This window comes from Lytechinus pictus, chromosome 17 (assembly GCF_037042905.1).
Source record: "Lytechinus pictus isolate F3 Inbred chromosome 17, Lp3.0, whole genome shotgun sequence".
Taxonomy (NCBI): domain Eukaryota; kingdom Metazoa; phylum Echinodermata; class Echinoidea; order Temnopleuroida; family Toxopneustidae; genus Lytechinus; species Lytechinus pictus.
Genome location: NC_087261.1, coordinates 24,785,617 through 24,806,372, shown reverse-complemented (window position 1 = coordinate 24,806,372; position 20,756 = coordinate 24,785,617). Strand labels below are relative to the sequence as shown.

The window sequence follows — 20,756 nt, the reverse complement described above, 5'->3', positions numbered from 1 at the left end:
GGACCGCGGGCCGGATGTGCCCCCCCCCCCCCCCTTGATATGCCACTGCCGAGATGGGGCATATTAAATGTTCACGTCGTAAATTGGAAAATTATAGGAAGATTCATAAAAATTCGATGCATATGTCGATGCCCACTCCTGAATAGATAATCTCGTAAGCACAGATAATTAAATCTTGTTATGGTAGTTTTAAAGGACAAGTCCACCCCAACAAAAAGTTGATTTGAATAAAAAGTGAAAAATCCAACAAGCATAACACTGAAAAAATCGGATGTAAAATAAGAAAGTTATAACATTTTAACGTTTCACAAAACAGTTATATGCACATCCCGGTCGGTATGCAAATGAGGAAACTGGTGACATCACTCACTCACTATTTCTTTTGTATTTTATTATATGAAATATTCTAATTTTCTCATGATTGTCCTGTGAAACAAAGTTTTATTCCCCCCTGAACATGTTGAATTACCATTGCTTAACATTTTATGGTTCAGTCAAGTTGGTCCTCATTGTCAAATCTGCAAAAATTGAAATAATGTATAATTCGAACAATAAAAAAAAAAAAAAAGTGAGTGAGGGACATCATCGATTCTCTCGTTTGCATGTGACTAAATGGTGCATGTAACTATTTTGTGAAAAAATAAGCGAAACTTTAAAATGTCATAACTTTCTTATTTTACATCAGATTTTGATGAAATTTTTAGCATAATGCTTGTCTGATTTTTCTTTATTGATTCAAATCCACATTTTTCTGAGGTGGACTTGACCTTTAAATATTTTGTATTGTCTAATGTTGCTTATTAGAATTCTCTTGCTGGTATTTGGCACAAATTATGAGAAATCTGTCTATATGGAAATCATTTGTGCAGGCCTATTGAAAAAATGTGTGTTTTTTATATTCATGTGTGGCTGTATTTGCCCCGGCATCTGCCTTAAATGATGGAGTTTTTGTATGTTCCTGTAAAAATAACTATTTTATGTGAAACGATTTTATTGATTATGTTTCTTTTGTAAAAATAAATTAGTAAATAAAGTTTTTAAACACTTTATTTTATGTTTCTTTCCTGTTCATTCACATTTGCTCAATGCTGTGGAACAGATGGCCTCAATCCATCCTTGAAATAACAGAAATTCTAGACAACATAATTACACCGTCCGGTTTTCATTCAAACTGATGGAGAAATAATCGAAATCGTCCGACAGAAAGATTTTTTTTTTTTTTAAAACAAATTCTGAAATAATGCAGCTGGCTTTACGCCATTTGTTCTCGTTTCTTTCTTTCTCTCCCTCTCTCTCTCTCTGTGTTTCTCTCGTTCCCTCTCTCCTCCTTCCATCTCACCTTTACCTTCCCCTCTCTGACTCTCCCTATTACCCATTGTTTCTCCCTATCAATTTCCATCTTCCTATATCTTCTCCTCTCCTCCACCCCCCCCCCCGGCCTCCCTCTCTCTTTCTGTCTCTCCCTTTCGCTTTCTCTTTCCCACTCTCCATTTCCTCTTTCTTCTCTCCCTTACCCCTCCACAACGAATCATTCTGAAAATAAGAGGTCGATCCACTATGTTTAAAAAGTGGTAAAAAGCTATTTATTAGCCAAAGAGAGTAACCCCTTCATTGCGGACATCCATTAACAAATATGTGTAGCAGGGGTCCCGTTTCATAAAGAACTGTTTCAATAATGAATGCCTAATTTCTGTATTCAAGTTTGCCAACAGCCGATGAAATTGAATGATTTCAATAGCTTTAAACTGTTTGTGCAAATTTGTTCTTAAAAAAAAGATTTATGAAACGGAAATCATCGCAAATTTTCAATTGATCGCTGGGCCCCATCTTACAAAGAGTTACGATTGATCCGATCAATCGTAACTCTATGGAAATCCATCAGTGTCATATTTTTTTCTGCAGGAAATTTGCAAAATGTCCTTTGTAAACAAAGGAGAACACCAAATTGTCGATAAATCAATTAATTTATGGATATACATTCATATCTAGAATTTTTTGAGCAAATATGCATTTCATATGTTGACTTTGCTGGCTTTCAATAGTTGCGATTGATCGGATCAATTGCAACTCTTTTTAAGACAGGCCCCAGGTCTGCTTGTTGAATGCACAACTATATATTTGTTTGCTTTACTTAAAATTGATTTATAACTTGTAAATCGCAAAAGGAAATTTGCAATTAATTGCAAGTCATATTTAGTTCCCAAATCAATCATAAGTCTTGCAATCATCGCAAATTTTCAATTGTTCGCTGGGCCCCGTCTTACAAAGAGTTACGATTGATATATTTTACTGACTTTATGAAAGCCAGATTATCATCAGGGTGAATATCTTTATCTTTATGATTAAATTACATCGACATAAGAGACAGACTTTGATTAACAAAGTAAAAAAAATACATTACAACAAACAATATTGCCAAAAACATGAGTTATGTGTAAAAAAAATAATTCTGCCTTTTTATCCTTGTAGCAGATTGTTGTTTCTTACAAAGGGGAAGCGGAACCGTGAAGCCCCCCACTTTTTTTCCAAAACCATGTATAAAAACGTAAAAGTGACCATCTGATAGTGATTTTTGCATTGTTATCCCCCCCCCCCCCCCCCCCCCACTTTCAAAACCATTTTGCAGCCTCTGTTACAACTGTTTATTCATGGCATTCCCTCCTTGGACATTGACCCATACAAGAAGTTTCATACAATAAATTGACAAAAAAAATTGTGAATTCCAAGCTTAAATTAACTTTAGGGCATTCAGGGTTATGGCCACGGATAATTGGCCTCATTGCTCGTCACATTGGCCTAAAGCCCAGCGCACACTATGCAATGCGATTTAACTCGGATCTGATGGCAACAAGTTGCCGATCGCGTCGCAGAGCACACATTGCAATAGCTCTGCTGCACGCTGCATCTTTTTAGCACCTCCTCGTTTTAATATGCGTATGCCGTCTGCTTTGTATGCGATATGCAGCAACACAGCAAATTGGTTGTGACATCATCGTCAAGCTAGGACAAATCTGATTGGCTGAAACTATCAAATCGCGGAAGAATCGCTGGAAGATTTGACATATCATGTCTGTGACTCTTCCGCCACATTTTGGAGGCGCGATAGCTCAGTCGGTAGAGCGGGGGTTTCGGATTCCGGTGACCCGGGTTCGATTCCCAAGTGGTGCGCTAGTGCCCTTTGGTAAGGTATTTATCCTCATTACCAGGTCCCTCGGAGAAGACCTTAATCCGTCGGTCCCCTGGTTGCTTGCTCACAGGAATTCGTGCTTTCTTAGCAGTCAGGTAAAAACCTCGGTATAACCTATATCACATTGCAGTTGCAATGTGTTGCAGGTTGGCACACACTCTTGTGATTTTGTTTGCAATCAGGTGGCAGTGCGATCGGGTGGTGTAGTATAATGTGCGCTGGTTTCAAGGTATTTTGCGAGCCCTTTTCTCTTCTCCCCATAATTGCTGTAACATAAAAGTGGCCTTGCCATATTGAAATTTATCACGCAACTTCCAATCATAGGCTTTACCCATTTCATCTCATACCCATTTGGTCAAACGACAGGTGGTCCATCATTTATATCAAATTTTCTGTTTCAAAGTAATGGGAGTCCAGTGCCTGTATTCCAAGGTCTTGTTTTAATTTAGGCCATGGTTTGACTTTGAGCTAAAATGGTGGGAAGTTACAAATTACAAAGCCTTGTTTTAATTGTATATATTTTGTGATCACTGTGCTCTTTCACATTTCTTTCATAGTGAAGACAACTAACTTATTCGTTCTTCTCAGACAGTTATGAATGATTTGGCAATCAAACGAGCTAATAAACTGAACCTCCACTGACAAAAATTACGTCACAATTGGCTATCCATAGTTAAACCATAACTCTAGACCAGAGTCTAAATTAATACTGACTTCGGAATACAGGTCCATTAGTCCTAAACCACTATTCAAAAGAATTGCGTCCATTCAGACGCCTGTTATTAATGAGGACTTTCGATATAACGAGACATGATTTTAACTGTACAGCTGATGAATATTAAAATGGTTAAGATTATGATTTAGCACCCAAAAAAGAGTCATTGGTCATGTACATGTGTATATATTATGAACAGCTTTCTGAAACCCCCATCTGCTTCAGTACTGAAGTAAACTTCATGTTCTGCCAAAAACTGAATATCAAATTAACTTTCCTCATAAAAAAAAACAATTTCATATTAAAAACTTAAAATTCAGCAACAATAAATATTGAGTTAGGATAGAAGATACTTATGTTAATACTGACATAAAATGATACTGCAGCTAATACAACAGAAAATAAATTATAGCTAGGAATATTTAAAAACAAATTTATAGAACAGCAGTCATACCTGGGTGGTTTAACCAGCGATTGGTGACTTAAGGCCACCGCACACCTTAATATTGGTATCAAACCTCATTTTGGAATAAAACGTAGAATTTGATGCTAATATTGAGACATAGAATATCTTACTGTGTAATGTTCTAAATCATCGTATGAACACCTAAGTTCAAATATATAACTATGCTATTATCCTCATAAGAATAAAAGTACATTTAATATCTTGTCATAATGATGTCATATCAATCGTACGATGGGCTATGATATAAAACTAGTATTCTTTCAGTTAACTTGAACCTCAAACAAAAAGATATTTTTCATTCACATTTTCAGAAAATGAGCAAAATGAGATTTGTTCCAAAAATTGATCCGTGGACCTGTGGTAAGATGTGCAGTGACCTTTACACATAGAGGTGGGTCCATTGCTTAATCATATTCTTTTATACATGTATCAGCAAATTCTTGATATATTACAGAAATCCCTTTGTTTTTTAAAGGGAAGAGGGAGTTCACCCTGAGGAAAAGTTTGTTGTAAAAGTACCAGAAAAAATAATAATAAATATTGCTGAAGGTCTCATGAAAATCCTTTAAAGATTAAAAGATTAGAATTTTAAGCTTTGATTTGTGACAACACATACGAGCAGTTGCCTCGTACGTTATACAAAAACTGCAAATACATTTCAATTTTTAATGGTTCACAATTTCACGTGCCTGACACCATGTGGTTGCTGATTCCACTCCACTGAACTATATGTAGATGACAATAAGTTTTATGTGCATGTTCTGTAATTGTTTTCTAATGTATTTTTTGTTATTGTATTCCAGGGCCTCTAAGTATAACAGTGTTTGAACCACTGACAGAGTCACCCTGGTAAAATAAGACGTAATAAATAAAATAAATAAATAAATAAACTGATTTTTTTCTTCTTTCAGGAGACTTTATGAAATCATTTGTATGTTGATATACTGAAGGTAAAACAGAAACATTTCAAAAATTATATTTCTTTTTTTTTTACTACACAATATGTGGCGAAGCTGCTTGCATATGATGTCACAAATTCTAAGTAACTTTCTAATCTTTGATGGAGTTTCTTAAAACCTTCACCAATATTTTTATCAAATATTTTTTTCTGCTATTTCTACAGTAAATTCTTTGTAAGGATGAACTACCCCTTTAACAACAACAACAACAAACAATATAAATTTGGTGTAAAGCTTTCCATAATCAAGATGATTTTGGTAGACCTTTTTATAAGTCTCTTCAATATTCTCTTTCTTTGATCTTCTCTTTCAAATAAATAGATCTTAATAATAACCTCTTTACATTTACAGGGGGAGCCTCTCATGGCCATGGGGGCCATTGGTCTGTAATTCTCGATGATGATGATGATGATGCACAGCATTTGTATAGCGCCATATATCTGTCAAAGACATTTAAAGGAGCATTTTTGGAGGAGCCAGCCAATCTGGGTCGCCTAGAAGGGCGCGCACACAGAACTGTGACCCGCAGGTCTCTCCTCCCGATATAACTGATCGGGGGATGCAGGCGTACCACTACACCGCGGTTTCCCCTACTCTTTTTTTCAATAGTGCAGTGGGTTTTTAACGTGCAAAGGTGGTAACTCTCCTACACGGGGCCTCCATTTAACATCCTATCCGAGGGACAATGACATATTTAACCCATAAAGGTACCTTATACTTTGTCCCTTTAAGGGGATACTTTTGCAGTTTCCCTTTACCCAAATACTAGCCGTTGATCATGGAATATAATTAAAAAGAGAAGAATGTAGTGAGAATATATCTTTCTAGTGCAGTATTATGCCATTCCTATACTGTAGAAAATCTGACTGACTGAAGGCAATCACTATACCCTCTAAATTGGCAATACAATGATAAAATTGCAATCACTATCTAAACCTGCGAATTGGGAATTTTCAATTAACCTTTCACAATTTTGATTAATTTTTAATTATTCTGAATCCAAGTTTGAATTTTTCTTTTATAATAGTTAAACTATATAATTGAGTATTGGTGCCAATTTACAGAAGACAAGCAGATTAATCTAAACCTTAGAAAAACTGTATACCTCTGGGTAAATACAAGCAGAAATCCTTTGATCTGATTGGTCGAGAGCACATTTGGTGAGAGTGAAAACCAATAGAGATGCTTCATGAAAAGCTCCCCGGGAGCATGTTGCACAAAGTCTTATCATTGATTGTATAGTTAAATCTGTATGTTTGATTGCACATAATGAAAAATGGGCGATTTCAAATTCAGTGTTGACCTCATGGTGTTTAGTGTTAGGTCAATTTTTACATGAGTACAACACCAATCATGAAATCAAGCGTAAGATCAATCGCTAACCTTTGTGTTATGGAATCCAGGGCCCTGTCTTACAAAGAGTTACGATTGGTCCCATCAACCTTAACTGCATGCACTGTTAATAAAACCCTGATTTTACAGAAAAAAAGAAAGATTTTGCAAAAAGCAATAACAGAATCATTCTGTAAATTCATAAAACAGGAATTTTTCTGCAATTTAACAGAACAGGTCTGTTTAAAAAGGGGAAAATTGTGTTTTATTAAAGGAAATTTGTAAGGTTCCATACACCAAATACCAATTTCCTGTAAGATTACGCAATCTGGTAAGATTGCAGGAGTTCTCGAGACTCTGCTGCAGGAACTTCTTTTATTTTCAGGATAAATTGTCTCACAGTGTGGACATCCATCAATGTCATAACCTTTTCTGAATACAATTTTTAGACATTCTTTTTGTAAACAAAGAGAAGCATGCTGACTTTTCAGGAAAACCATGAATTTATGAATAAACATCATATGCAGGAAATATTTTGTACAACCATGGATTTCAGATGTTGGCGTTGCTGGCTTTCCATAAGTTGAGGTTGATTGGATCAATCGCATCTCTTTGTAAGACGGGGCCATGGAATGCTCTTGGAAACTCAGAACAGGTTTTGGAGCTCAGAAACGCAGTCCAAACTGTGCTTCCAACACCAACACCAGGGCCCCGTCTTATAAAGAGTAATGATTGATCCAATCAATCTCAATTGTATAGAAATCCATCCTTACCATAATTTTATGGTAAACAAAGAGAATCACACTGAATCTTCAAGAGAATAATGAATCTATATACATCAAATCTAGAAAATATTTTGAACAAATTTGGATTTTAGATGTTGACAGTGCTGGCCATTCATAGTTGTGGTTGATCGGATCAATCGTAACTCTTTGTAAGATGGGGCCCTGACTTGAAATCACCCAATGTAAATCAAGCGGAATAATTTGTTTTTACGATCAAGTACAGTGCTTTATGTTACAGGCCCCATGTCATACTTCTTAATATACATGTAGTCTTGAAGCATTCAGACCTCTGTCATTGCGCTAGGATATGACTTGGGTTGGTGCTGTAGCCGTATTACCAACTGCCTGACTTTGTTGGAAAACCAGTGGTTGATGGGGGCCTTGTTCTTGCTGTAAACGTTTAAGAAGATACCGAAGATGACAAGCATTCCGGACCACAAGTATCTGAGAGAGAAAAAAAAGGAGGAAATTAATTAGATACTTATTTACTTATAAGGAAACTATAGAATACAAGCGCTGCTTTTCAATATTTTTCCCTTCATATTCTCACCTTTTATGTAGTCTCAAAACTACAAATTCACATATCACCTTTGTTTGTTTTTTAATGTATAGGCCCGATATCGAATTATTGTATTGTATTATTTTATCATTAATGTTTTAGTCTTTCTGGTCGAATGTTGTAATGTGAAATATGTAAAATAAACCAAGCTATAAAAAACTGATTTAAGTTATCAAATGTAACACTTTCCACCTTACAGGATTGCATATTCATATTCACTGTGCAGGGAAAATTTGCTAAGGGAAGGAAGGAGATCTTCTCGATTACAGAAAATCAAAAGAAATAAATCAATGTATGAATGGGGGGAGATATTGAAAATCTGCAGTTTCACTTGAAAAACAGTGAATTTTCAATGAGTCTCCATGACAATCATGGAGACTTGGCAGCCCCTGTTTACTACTTAGCAGAGCTCACAAGGTTTTAAATTTCACAAGTTTTTAAATTTCTGAATTTCTTCAATTGTTTTTAAAAGAAAACATTATACATGCTTGGAGTATGTGTTGAAAGAGAAGAAATTTGGTGTAGTTGTGCAGTTGGCAGAGATATCAGAAGGCAGCCATCATGCCCCCCCCCCCCCCCCTCCAGAAAAAAAAAAGAAATTGTTCATTTTTTTAGTGCTACTCTTCACAACCTCATGCTTAAATCTGCAACATTGGATAAGCTTTAACATTGCAATGAAGGGGGAATTTCCAAGGTTCTTTTGAGCATTTCGGGGGTGAAATCACCACAAGCCCCAGATAATTTTTTCCCTTGGGGCTCCCCTTCTTTCTCCCAATTCAAAACCAGATATTTAAAAATAAGTAAAATATTATTTTTCTCACATTTGGATTAAAAAGTTACATAAAAGAAGGCAATATAGAATAATGCCTTACCTATCATTGTCTATTCATTTGTTTCTGCTGTACTGTTTTCCCTCTCCGCTGTGAAATCATTCAAATCATGTCCATGACACGTTCATTGCCGGAACTTGCATCCTCTTAATGAGCCGACCATCGAACGCTTAATAATTATCTTATATAAAAAAAACTAGCACTATGCACCTATTCCTGACAGGAAATTCAACAGCCGTGACATATTTTGCAGTATCACAGTTAAAAAAATGTTGTCCTAAAACTGATATCGTATCACAAATAGTCAACTTTCATGCGAACATCTAGATATGATCAAGGGAGGTTTGTTTTCCAAGGATAATTCATCAATCCAAAATATATTAGATATCATAACATGGGCTCTAATTTCCCGAGATACGGCCTTGATTGCCCTTCAAAGTATTTTTGCCAAAGGCCTTGGTGTCCTACAGTTATCCAATGCACGTGCCCCCATTTGCAAAGTACATTTTATTTATTTTATTACTTGCCTTGGATGCCCCCTAGAGTGAACACCATCTGCCCTTTCCTTTAAATGCCCTTAAAAAAAAATAGCCTTGCCCCTTTGAATTCTAAATTTGAGCCCCCGTACTCAAGAACGCTAGCTATTTGTATGCAAATATAGGATTTACTTACTGCATTGTAAATGGTTTACTGAACAGCAAGAAGGACAAGACCATGGTGACAGTTTTTCTAGTCGTGGTTACTAAAATAAAACATAAATTGGAGGAATCAGATAAAAATAACGTATTGATTTTGTTCTTCCACACTGTATTCTAAGGAACAAATGTGCGCATATGCTCAAAATCTACATCTGGGCAATTCCATAAAATATGTACATCCGACCCCCTATATGTAGGACCTTCAAATTTTCTGTTTCTGATTTCAATTCAAAGAAACTGTGATATTAATAATGCAAGTGTGACATCAGACATTTTGATGCATTGCCAATGGGAGGATGTCCAAAACCTGTTAAAGGGATACTCCGGGCTAAAGATATCTATATCTAAATAAATAGAGTAAAATTCACAAGAGCAAATTGCTGAAAATTTCATTGACATTGGATAATGAATAACAAGTTATCGAATTTTAAAGATTTGTATTATTCTGGTGAAACAATTCTAGGCATGTCTTCATATATTTATATTCATTAGGTTGGCTGATGTCACATCCCCACTATCCTTTTTCTTATGTTATTACATGAAATCATAATTGTTTCATTTTTTCATAAATGTTTGAATGATGTGTCTCCATTATGATGGAATAAGTTGCAGCCAATAAGTAAATGATGTAATTAATTAGTTGTCAATCCAATTGTTAGTTCTTGGTAGGAAATTTTTGAATAAACCTAATTTCATATAATAAAATACACAAGAACAAGTGGGAATATGACATCATCAGCCCACCTAATGAATATTTATGAAGACATGTCTAGAACAGTTTCACCAGAGTAATGCAAATTTGTAAAATCAATAATTTCATTTGTCATCTGATTTTGATCAAATTTTCAGCATTTTGCTCTGAGAATTTTACTCTATTTATTGATATATAACTATCTTCAGCCTGAAACATCCCTTTATTGAGGGATCTCAACATTCAAATGCTAATAACTTTATTGTTTGTCCAACTGTTCCCAAACTCTCATTGATCTTATTCTTTGATTATTCTGTTTTCACAGGGAGATACATCGTACACACATATATAAAAATATGAACGATTTTATGCAATATCATAAGAAAAAGGAAAGTGGGACATAACTTTATCAGCAAACGTAGTGAATATTCATGACAATGTGCCTATATCTCTTGTTATCACATTTTCATGAAAAGAAAATTTGTTAAGATAAAATTATTCTTATACAGGAGTACCCCATTAAAGACAGCATATTTCATACTTGTACTTACCTGTAACTGTGATTAATGCACCAAACTGCCTGATCATTGCCAGGACAAAGATAATACCCAAGTACCCAGATAATGAGAACAAAACAGCATAAACATACGTCTTCACTGGATGCTGATGAGAGAAACAGGAAAAGAAACGAAAATAAGGAGTGAATTACAAAATAAACAATGCAATATACCCAGTTGTTGTGTTTGGACAGGTTGTGTGTCCAGACAATCAACTTCAACAGCCAATTGAAAAAGTTAAGAAGCAAATTTTCAGGCAACATTAAATAGAACAAAAATAAAAAAAAGTTACAATCAAGTACCTGCAACAGGAACTTAGATCTCGAAAAATCCATATCTCAACCTTAATCATATTTTGTATGCATGTACATGTATACTGAAACATGGTCAAAGTTCTATAAACATTGATCATGTGACCTACACGTAAAAGTTATTTATTTACTTATTGAACACATTTAAAAAGGGTAGGCCAATCAGCAGAGACACAGCTTTTCATGGGGCCCTTTGTAAAAATACAAGATAACAATATTCACAAACACATATATATTACAAACAAAGATGATAAAGCAAGACTTAAACTATATACATAGTGTACAGCAATATAAATTACAATACAAAGTACAATATAAATGTGAATATTAAGTAATCTTAGGGAATTAGGTGAAAAAAGGTGAAACTTGTGCAAAATGATAAGTGACATTTGATTCCCCTTCAGTCCAAGTTTCATGAAATAGACCGTTATACATTTCAAAATTTGTAAAACCTCGGTTAAAATTCTTCAATGATGACGTCACTACTGCCGTCATCGCTTCTGCTATGCAGACAAGACCGTCATTTTGGGGCTAATGAATCACAAGATCATGATTGAAAAGATATTCTCCATTACTCTCCAAATTCATATCATTTTGTTTCTGACAACAATTTCATTTTCTTTTTCTCCAAATTTATGCATGAAAGCTGAGTTGTTTGTAACTTTCAGCACTTCTTCACAATTAATGAACAATTTATTGTCATGTACATGTATGCTGAAGGAGCTCCCCCCCCCCCAACCTCTAAAGGCTACATATTGATTGTTAAAATGTTTTTAGGTTTACGATGAAAACAAATTCAGATACTTCAAGACAATATACACTACACATGTAGTTCAGAAATAGTACTCAGAATTTCCTGATTGCAATATACTGTATTTCATCAATGATGCGTATTTTAAATATAGAAATATATGAGCTAATAAACACTCACAAACAATATCATTCTGCTATAACTATAAAAAACAAAAGCATAAAAGTATGATGATTTTCAATTTACTTACTTGATAGCAAAACCAGAAAGCCTCTAAAAAACTACCGTGACCTACAAGGCCTATAAAGATGACGACAAAACCTATAGAATATGAATATAAAACCTGGGGGGAAAAAAAGAGACAAAAAGTGAGAAAATCATTGTCAGTAATATGTGACTGGTTTAGACTTATGTCCATTTGTAGAAGTTCACTCGAATCCATACGCCTTATATGGATGATGATTAAAACAATTACGAATTAAAGTGGTTCAATATCAGACTATGCAATGATAAATAAAGTCTTCTTATGATTTATTTCTTCATGTTCTTATTAATCTCTTGCTCATATTCATACTTCTTGTATCTATTTTACAGTGTTGTTTAGATCTTTCTTTAATTCTGACTCTCGCCTTTCAAACAGAGGGTCGTGGGTTCGAATCCTAGCCATGGCGTGTCTTCCTTCAGCTAGAAATTTATCCACACTGTGCTGCACTCCGACCCAGGTGAGGTAAATGGGTACCGGCAGGAAGTAATTCCTCAAAAAGCTGTGCGCACCAGAATCGGTAGACTAGCTTAGCCGGGGGAATATAGGAGCGCCTTGAGCACCTAGCAAGGTGGATACGTGCCCTATACAAATCCTTTATTATTTTGTTTTATTGTTTGATACAATGCAACTTGTACATTGAGAACAGATACCTTTGTCCTTTTGATTTGTCAATAAAGAGGCGCATTAAAAATGCACACAACTTGATGATGCACGCATATGGAAGATGATTTGGGACTGATTGAAAAGACATCAATTACAGGGATCTGAACGTAAGCCCAAAAAGCAAAGGCGTGAGCCAGGCTAAGTTCAACCCATGACTTTTACCTCTTGTTTTTAATGACCTTCCGGAAATATAAGGATAGCATATCTATTAAACTCTGAATTTGAATTTGAATGTAAATCAAAATATTTAACTTACTACTTCTGATGATGATGCTCTGTGTGCCTTCATAGCCTTTTCTTGAACGTTGCCTATAATTGCATCAGCACACAATGCTAAAGATATCAATAAAATACCTATCAAGAAAGAAAAATAAATAAATAAGAAAGTGGATGACAGAATAATTCAGCTCTGTATGACTTAACCCTAAAGAGACTAGGCTTTCTTGACTCCTAAGGAGACTAGGAAGTAATCTAGCCATGGAATAATCAGCAAGAAAAAATTGATCCACAATATACAGGTAATGCACTCCACCCAGGTGAGGTAATAGGCACCTGGCAGGAATCTCTTTCTTCAAACGCAGTGTGTGTTAAGGTTGCTCTGCTAAGCCAGAGTAATTATGCTGCATTGCTGTAGAGCGCTTGAAGACTTCAGATAAAGTAAGTGTCATGTGCCATATAAGCAAGTAAAATTATTACAATGAATTTTTTTTCAAAAATCAAATCTGAGGACTTCATTAACATCACTAGAAGTACGGTGGTAAAGAATTTGTGAGTGGTTCCTGTAATCATGACTTACCCGTCCTGTCAAACTTTGGTGAGACGGTACTGTCAGCTAACGTGAAGAAGATAAGACCAACACTCATACAGATAGCTGCAAAGGTGTCTGTTAAACCATATGGTTTTCCTGTATATACAACAAACACAGAAGAAGAGTTTTAACTGATTGGGATCACAAATTTATAGGAAACCAAACACAAAGAGAGAATAACTTTTATTGGAAAGAGTAATGAGCAATTAAAAATTAGTTTCATTCATATCTTTTAAAAAAAGAAGAGAATTATGAACATTTTAAATGTCTTGCAACATCTTCTATAGGTATCCTAAACTTAGCAAACACACTTCAAAATCATTATTTTGTGGACAACTCCTTTACCTGCTTTTTACACAAATTTTCAGACTTTTCCTATTATTACTACCATGACATCTGTTGTGCTCAGGAGGCAAGAGGCAGTTTGAAAAACAATGGGGACAAGCTGAAAACTTGTACCCAAAACTAATGGAGAGTTGTCTACAAAATGTTTTGCCGGCCTTGGCTTCGGCCTCGGCCCAAGTCAAGTGTACTAAGTCAAAGGGAGAAGGTTATCTCAAGCAGCGTCATGCGTCAGAAGTACCAGCCTCGACTATATCTCTGGCTATAACTAACATAAGATTTTGAAAATTCCAAATTCTCATACATTAAAATGTTAATTCTCAAGATAAGTTTATCCCTTAAATACTCCTGAAATCATAGTACCGGTATTATATTTATAAATGTAAATTTCAGGAAAAAATATCCCAAGACTTTTGAGATTTTAGGACAAATTTGAACTTCAATAAAGAGATTGAATATAGAGCCGAAGGTGGAATTTTCAAAACATGTCAGTATTGGAGATTTGATTTGTAATTAACACTGTAAGCTGCTGTATTATAATTTCTTTTATCTATTATTTGCTTCACTTTATTTCATTTTATGAATAAAAGTATAGATCCATGATTGAATAAATTAAGGAATATTGAATAATTAAACAAATCAATACACACATCAATCAATCAATAATGAAATAAATGAATAAAATGAATAAATAATAAATGCAATAAATTATACATTTTACCCCTCCACACAGTGGATTTCTTTTAGTGGAATTTTTATATGTGACACGTCCTGTCAAAAGCAGACAGAATTCGATTTTTTCAAACATATTTTTTTTAACATTATGATCCTTCATTTCTCAAGCTTTAATTTGGTATATAGCACATGCTAAGGGACATAGTATTTGCTGAAAAAATAGGATTTAAATGTCCCAGGTACGAGAGTTCATAAAAAGTATTTTTACGAGAAAATCGCTTCTGAAGTTTCGCCCGCTTTCAGACTTCTCGGAGCCTTTTTCACATGTTTCACGCGAAAACTCATCCTTTCATTGTCTGAAAGTGCTTAGCAACCGTCAATGATTTACAATAAAATTGGGTTTTCCTGAATACTTGAGATCTCTCCTCAAAGAAAATAAGTTTTTGTAATCGTTTCAACCATCAAGTGTACGTTTTTTAAAGAGAGAAACACAAGCTATTTTATTGGACCGTGAGGCATTTTGCGTGTCTTTTGCCGTGTCTGGTATTGTTCTCTGTCTATTGTCACATTGTGCTTTCAGGTGCGATTGTGCGTGGCGTCCATGTTGAATGCGGACTGAACCTTTTTGAGTCTATACCAGCGCCTGTATCGGTCCTATACTACCATGAGTCTAATCCGGGGGTTTTATCTGCTATCTCCTCATTTTTTCTTCTCCTTCTTCTCTTCCTTCTTTTTTGAAGTTATTATCAATTTCGTGGCATCTTAAGAACTTTCATCACCTTTATGAGAAGAGTTTAAAACGTAAAATTCCGGGGTAAAATGAGTAAAGCAAACTGTGTTTATACCACCGTAAAAAAACAACACACAGAGGCACACGCCGTCTTTGTTTTTATTCCGCTTTATTTTTCTTCCATGAAGGATATTTTCACAGATGTGTTTCTTAAAATCATGCAAGAAGTCTAACATCCCCCAACTCATAGACCCCGTTTTTTGTTAAGAACGTGTTACGTTTAACTCTTAGTGTTCGTTCTCTTCAAAATTGACTAGCAAAACTCACTTTCAGTGCCGATCAATCTTTTAAGGATTTGAAAAACTTTATTTTGAAAATGTTAAAAACGCTAATGAAAATATCGTAATCATGATTAAAAGAAAATTTCTTATTTCTGCATATCCTTGATAATTTCAATGAAATGAATAAATCCTCGCATACGACCGGTTTTTCTAATACGTCTTGTTTTTGGTTATTTCGCGTTCATTGTTCATTATCAAATCTGTCTTTTTTTCTACGTAAAGGCCTATGCTTGCACCATCAAAAGTAATAATAGGAATCTGGACAGATTGGTTTCTTATTTATTTTTGTTATGATTGTGTTGTTTGTATTTCATCATGAAAGCCTACTTAAGCCCGTCACAGATGCTAACTCGAACGTAATAGTTTTTTATTATGATTTTCTATCATTACTTTTTATTAAACCACAAGCAAGATTCAGTATTGATGCCTTGTTTTTTATCAACCATCAAAGAACGCTATTATGCCTGTGACAAATTAAGATTAAGCTTATTAGTCATTATTCTTAAATTGGTTAGAAAATATTTCATTTTAATAGCCAGTACTATTGAAATACGGATAAAAGATCAAGCTCCTAATATATTTTCTATGTTGTATTTTTTTTTAAATTATCATTCATAATCAACATTTTTACCAAATGTTACAGGCCTATCATCGTTATCATTGTTATTTTATATCTATGATTATTGTTATTATCGTTAGTATTTCTGTCATTGTTATTTCCATGATTATTATTTTTTCAATTATCATGATTATCGTTGGTGATGGATTAAGCCATCAATTTCTTACATAATTCACCATTGTGAAAGGGGCTTCTCTTGGATAGCGCAAACTTTGACGTTCGATCTAGTTTCTTTATTTATTCTCTTTAAAACTAATAGATTAGCACACGTTCACGGACTATCAATATTTTCTAAAGATTTGAAAATCTTTAATTCTTTTGAAAATGCCATCTCCGAAAAAAAACGTTTTAAATAATGAAAAGATCCTGATCATGGCCTATGATAGAGAAAGTACCTGTTATCATTGTCTCCTTGATAGTATCCTTTGTAATTCTAAAGAAATTAATCCTCATAAAAAACGTGTTTTGAATACGTTTTGCCCTTGGCTTTTATTTCGCGATTATACTCGAGCTCATTATCCATCGCCCACGCCCCCGCCCGGCCCAGTGCCACTATCGCCATACCTACGCCTTTAGAATTCGCATCCTCTTTGTAAACTTTTCTTAAAAACAAGCTTTTGAGAACACTAAAAGCGATGTTTTTGATCTATCTATTTGAAGCGCGGGCGGGAAGGCTAAGGGGTGCTTCCCTTTCTTTACCCCAATCTAGCTTTTGTAATTAGAAGAAGAAAAAACCTAAGCCTTTTGAAGTATTTTACAAAAACTTTGCACCTGGCCTGGCGCAGGCCGGGAGCATCCCCACCCCCATCGCTACATCCTGGACTATCTTCATTGTTCATTATCAAATCTGTATTTTTTCTACGTAAAGGCCTATGCTTGCACCATCAAAAGTAAAAAATAGGATTCGTAACATTTTTTTTTTTTTTGTTGTAATGATTGAGTTGTTAGCATTTCGTCATGAATAGGCCTACCAAAGCCAGACACAGATGCTAACTCGAACATGCTTGTTTTGTTTTTTATTATTATTTTCTATCGCAATAACATTAAACCACAAGCAAGATTCAGTATTAATGCCATGTTTCTTCTCACCCATCAGAGAACGTTATTATGCCTATTGGCCTATAGCAAGAAAACACTAAGATTAAGCCTAGTAGTTTATGATTCTTAAATTGATTAGAATTATTTTATTTTGATAGCCATAACTGTTGAGATACGGAAAAGGCAGTACAAGCTCAAATTGATTTATATATTTAATTATTGATTTTCTTTTAATTATCATAATTATCATTTTCACGATTATCATCAACATCATCCCTGTAATTATAATTGTTATTTTGTATTATCATTATCTTCGTTAGTATTATACTATCATTATCATTGTAGTTACCCTGAATCACGATTATCGTTGGTGATTGTGATTAATTAAGCAATCAATCTTTTTTTTCTTGTTTCATCTGTCTATTGGATTTGTTGGTATCTTTGTTAACATTTCGCTAATGCTATCGTTTCTTCAAACGACATGAGAAAATTTGATGGCGAGAGGTTTGAATCATAAAGGGTTTGATATGATTCTAATCCCTATAAGTTCACAAAGTGTACATTTCCAGATCCCACTTTCCCTATCTTGAATAAGTGATTATGATTATTCCCGCTACAGTTTTAGTTCACTTCAGTTTTTATTTTTTTTTCTCATTTCCCCAAAAATACAAATTTCATACAAGTATCATGACAATAATGCAAGGTAGAATACATGCAATCTACCTTTCAGTTATATTTATATATTTTCAGTTACATTTATAAATGCGAACCAAAATTGATAAAAACTCATTGCAATAAAAAAAAAACTATTGTGAATTAATAATATTTCGCTGGAAATGGAGAGGTCCACTTAGAAGCTGGATCGTAGACCCCTCGGATAACAATAGTTATAATGACTTACATATGAAATAAATACCTATGACAATGGCCAACAGAGAGAACCATACAAAAATAAGACATGGGAATACACAGTGAACCAACAGAGTAAGGGGAGAATGATAGATTTTATCTCTTTCGTTCTCTTGAACTAATAAACTAATAAATCAACACGCATTCACTGACGATCAATATTTTAAAGGATTTGAGAATCATTCTTTTGAAAATGCCATCTCAAGTTTAACGCTTAATGAAAAAAATCCTGATAATGGGCCTAAGATTAAATAAAAGATTATTTCTCAATTCAGCATATCCTTTGTAATTATCAATGAAATTAATCCTCACTTACAAACCGTGTTTTGAATACGTTTTGTCCTTGGCTTTTATTGAGACCCAATAATCGAGCTCATCGCCCACGCCCCCGCCCTTCCCAGTTCTATTACAACCTCCCCGCCCGCGCGCTTCAAAAAGATAGATCAAAAGCATCGCTTTTCAAAAGCATGCCTGTTAAGAAAGATTTACTAACGGGATGCGAATTCTAAAGGCCTGAGGCCTTACAAGTTTACTAACAGGATGCCAATTTTTAACTCCAGCTCATCGATTTCAGCGAAATAATCCCCTTCATGCACCGGCTGCGTGTGAGTACTATGAATAGCCAATCAACAATGGCGTACGTTGCTAGGGGCGGAGCTTAGTACAGCGCGAAGATTTGAGCTTGCTGAACGAGCGGAGTGTCAGAAAAGTTCGAACTGACCGAAAAAAAACACTCGCAGAAAAACGGCTTTTTCGACACTTTCCCGTTATCATTTTCGATTGATTTTTTGACAGAGTATACTTGAAACATTAAACATCCCTAAATGGTGAAAATAAAAATTTCGACATTTTTGAAGATTTTTAGCATTTTACCCATTTTCTCAATTCGGTATCGAGCGACTTCTGTCTGATTTAGACAAACCATGTCACATATGTACTGTCAATGTTGTTCAATATGTTTGGTTTATTAACAATAATAATTCATTTTTAGACTATTATTTATTATTTATAAATGTGTTCGGTTTTAATTCTTGGACCTTGAAAACATGTATTAAAGTTTATGAACCAAATACATAAATAATTAAGAGAATTGATTAAAATTATACCTTGAATAAGAACACCTCCAAACATGACTGGTATAAGTTTGCAACATTTAAAGATGACCTGCGTTGGGTAGTTGAGATAGCCTAATGATGCATTAGACATACCCATAGTGGTGACAGTCAGGATCGAGAGCAGGATGTACGTCTTCAGGGGAATTCTGGGAAGGAAATGAGGAGAGAGCAATGTATTTTAAAATCATTTTTCAAATGACATTCCACCCCAAAAAAGTTGATTTGAATAAAAAGGGAAAAATCCTACAAGCCTATAGATAAAGAATGAAAATTTCATCAAAATCGGGTGTAAGGAAGAAAGTTATGACATTATGACAATTTTGACCTACATGTAAGTTTTGCTTAATTTCATAAAACAGTTTATGGACATCCTGGTCGGTATGCCAATGAGGGGACAGATGACGTCACCCTCTCACTACTTCTTTGGTATCTTAAAGGTCAAGTCCACCTCAGAAAAATGTTGATTTGAATCAATAGAGAAAAATCAGACAAGCATAATGCTGAAAATTTCATCAAAATCAGATGTAAAATAGGAAAGTTATGACATTTTAAAGTTTCGCTTATTTTTCACAAAATAGCCATGAACGAGTCAGTTACATGCAAATGAGAAATTCGATGAGGTCGCTCATTCACTATTTTTTTTGTTTTTTATTGTTTGAATTATACAATATTTCAATTTTTACAGATTTGACAATAAGGACAAACTTGACTGAACCATAAAATGTTAAACAATGGTAATTCCACATGTTCAGGGAGAAATAAAACTTTGTTTCGCAGGACAATGAGGAGAAAATTAGAATATTTCATATTTCATATAATAAAATACAAAATAAATAGTGAGTGAGTGATCATCAGTCCCCTCATTTGCATACTGACCGAGATGTGCAAATGACTGTTTTGTGAAATGAAGCGAAACTTTAAAATGTCATAGCTTTCTTAATATTTTACATTCGATTTGATGAAATTTTCAGTGTTATGCTTGTTGGATTTTTATATTTTTATCAAAATCAAGTTTTTGTTGGGGTGGACTTGTCCTTAAATATATGAAATTTTCTAATTTTCACCTATTGTCATTTAAAACAATGCTTTATTTTTCCCTGAAAATGTGACATTACCATTGTTTTAGTCAAGTTAGTCCTTATTGTCAAATTAACAAAATTTGAAATATTGTATAATTCACACAATACAAAAACACAGAAGAAATAGTGAGTGAAAAACTTTGAGGTAACAGAAAAAAGGGTATTTACAATGTAATAAACACATTAGATGAGTACATGTAGGCCTGTATTCTTCATATTCTACTGTACATGATTTTGTGATGATTGTAAAGTCAACAGATTAGTTTCATGACATAAACAAGGCATAAAGCGATTTTGCGTCTCGCCCACTTATGAAAATAAGCAGAAATAT

At 34.4% G+C, this 20,756-nt stretch overlaps 1 protein-coding gene across 9 annotated transcripts in view; it reads right to left on the bottom strand.

The window, feature by feature from the left end:
* Positions 1 to 1,560: 1,560 nt before the first annotated feature.
* The window catches only part of LOC129280966 (adenosine 3'-phospho 5'-phosphosulfate transporter 2-like), a 35,172-nt gene continuing 15,976 nt past the window's right edge, over positions 1,561 to 20,756 (bottom strand). For 5 of the 9 annotated variants that reach the window (XM_064112672.1, XM_064112671.1, XM_064112673.1 and 2 more), the window contains 7 exons: positions 19,338 to 19,492; positions 13,566 to 13,673; positions 13,026 to 13,123; positions 12,092 to 12,184; positions 10,774 to 10,885; positions 9,506 to 9,575; positions 4,074 to 7,888 (listed from right to left, as the gene is read on the bottom strand). In XM_064112672.1, coding sequence (XP_063968742.1) covers positions 7,726 to 7,888; positions 9,506 to 9,575; positions 10,774 to 10,885; positions 12,092 to 12,184; positions 13,026 to 13,123; positions 13,566 to 13,673; positions 19,338 to 19,492 — 799 coding nt within the window. In that variant the 3' untranslated portion in view covers positions 4,074 to 7,725. Of the gene's footprint in view, positions 7,889 to 9,505; positions 9,576 to 10,773; positions 10,886 to 12,091; positions 12,185 to 13,025; positions 13,124 to 13,565; positions 13,674 to 19,337; positions 19,493 to 20,756 lie in introns of all 9 variants that reach the window. The other 4 variants (XM_064112667.1, XM_064112669.1, XM_064112670.1 and 1 more) reach the window with 1 other exon arrangement.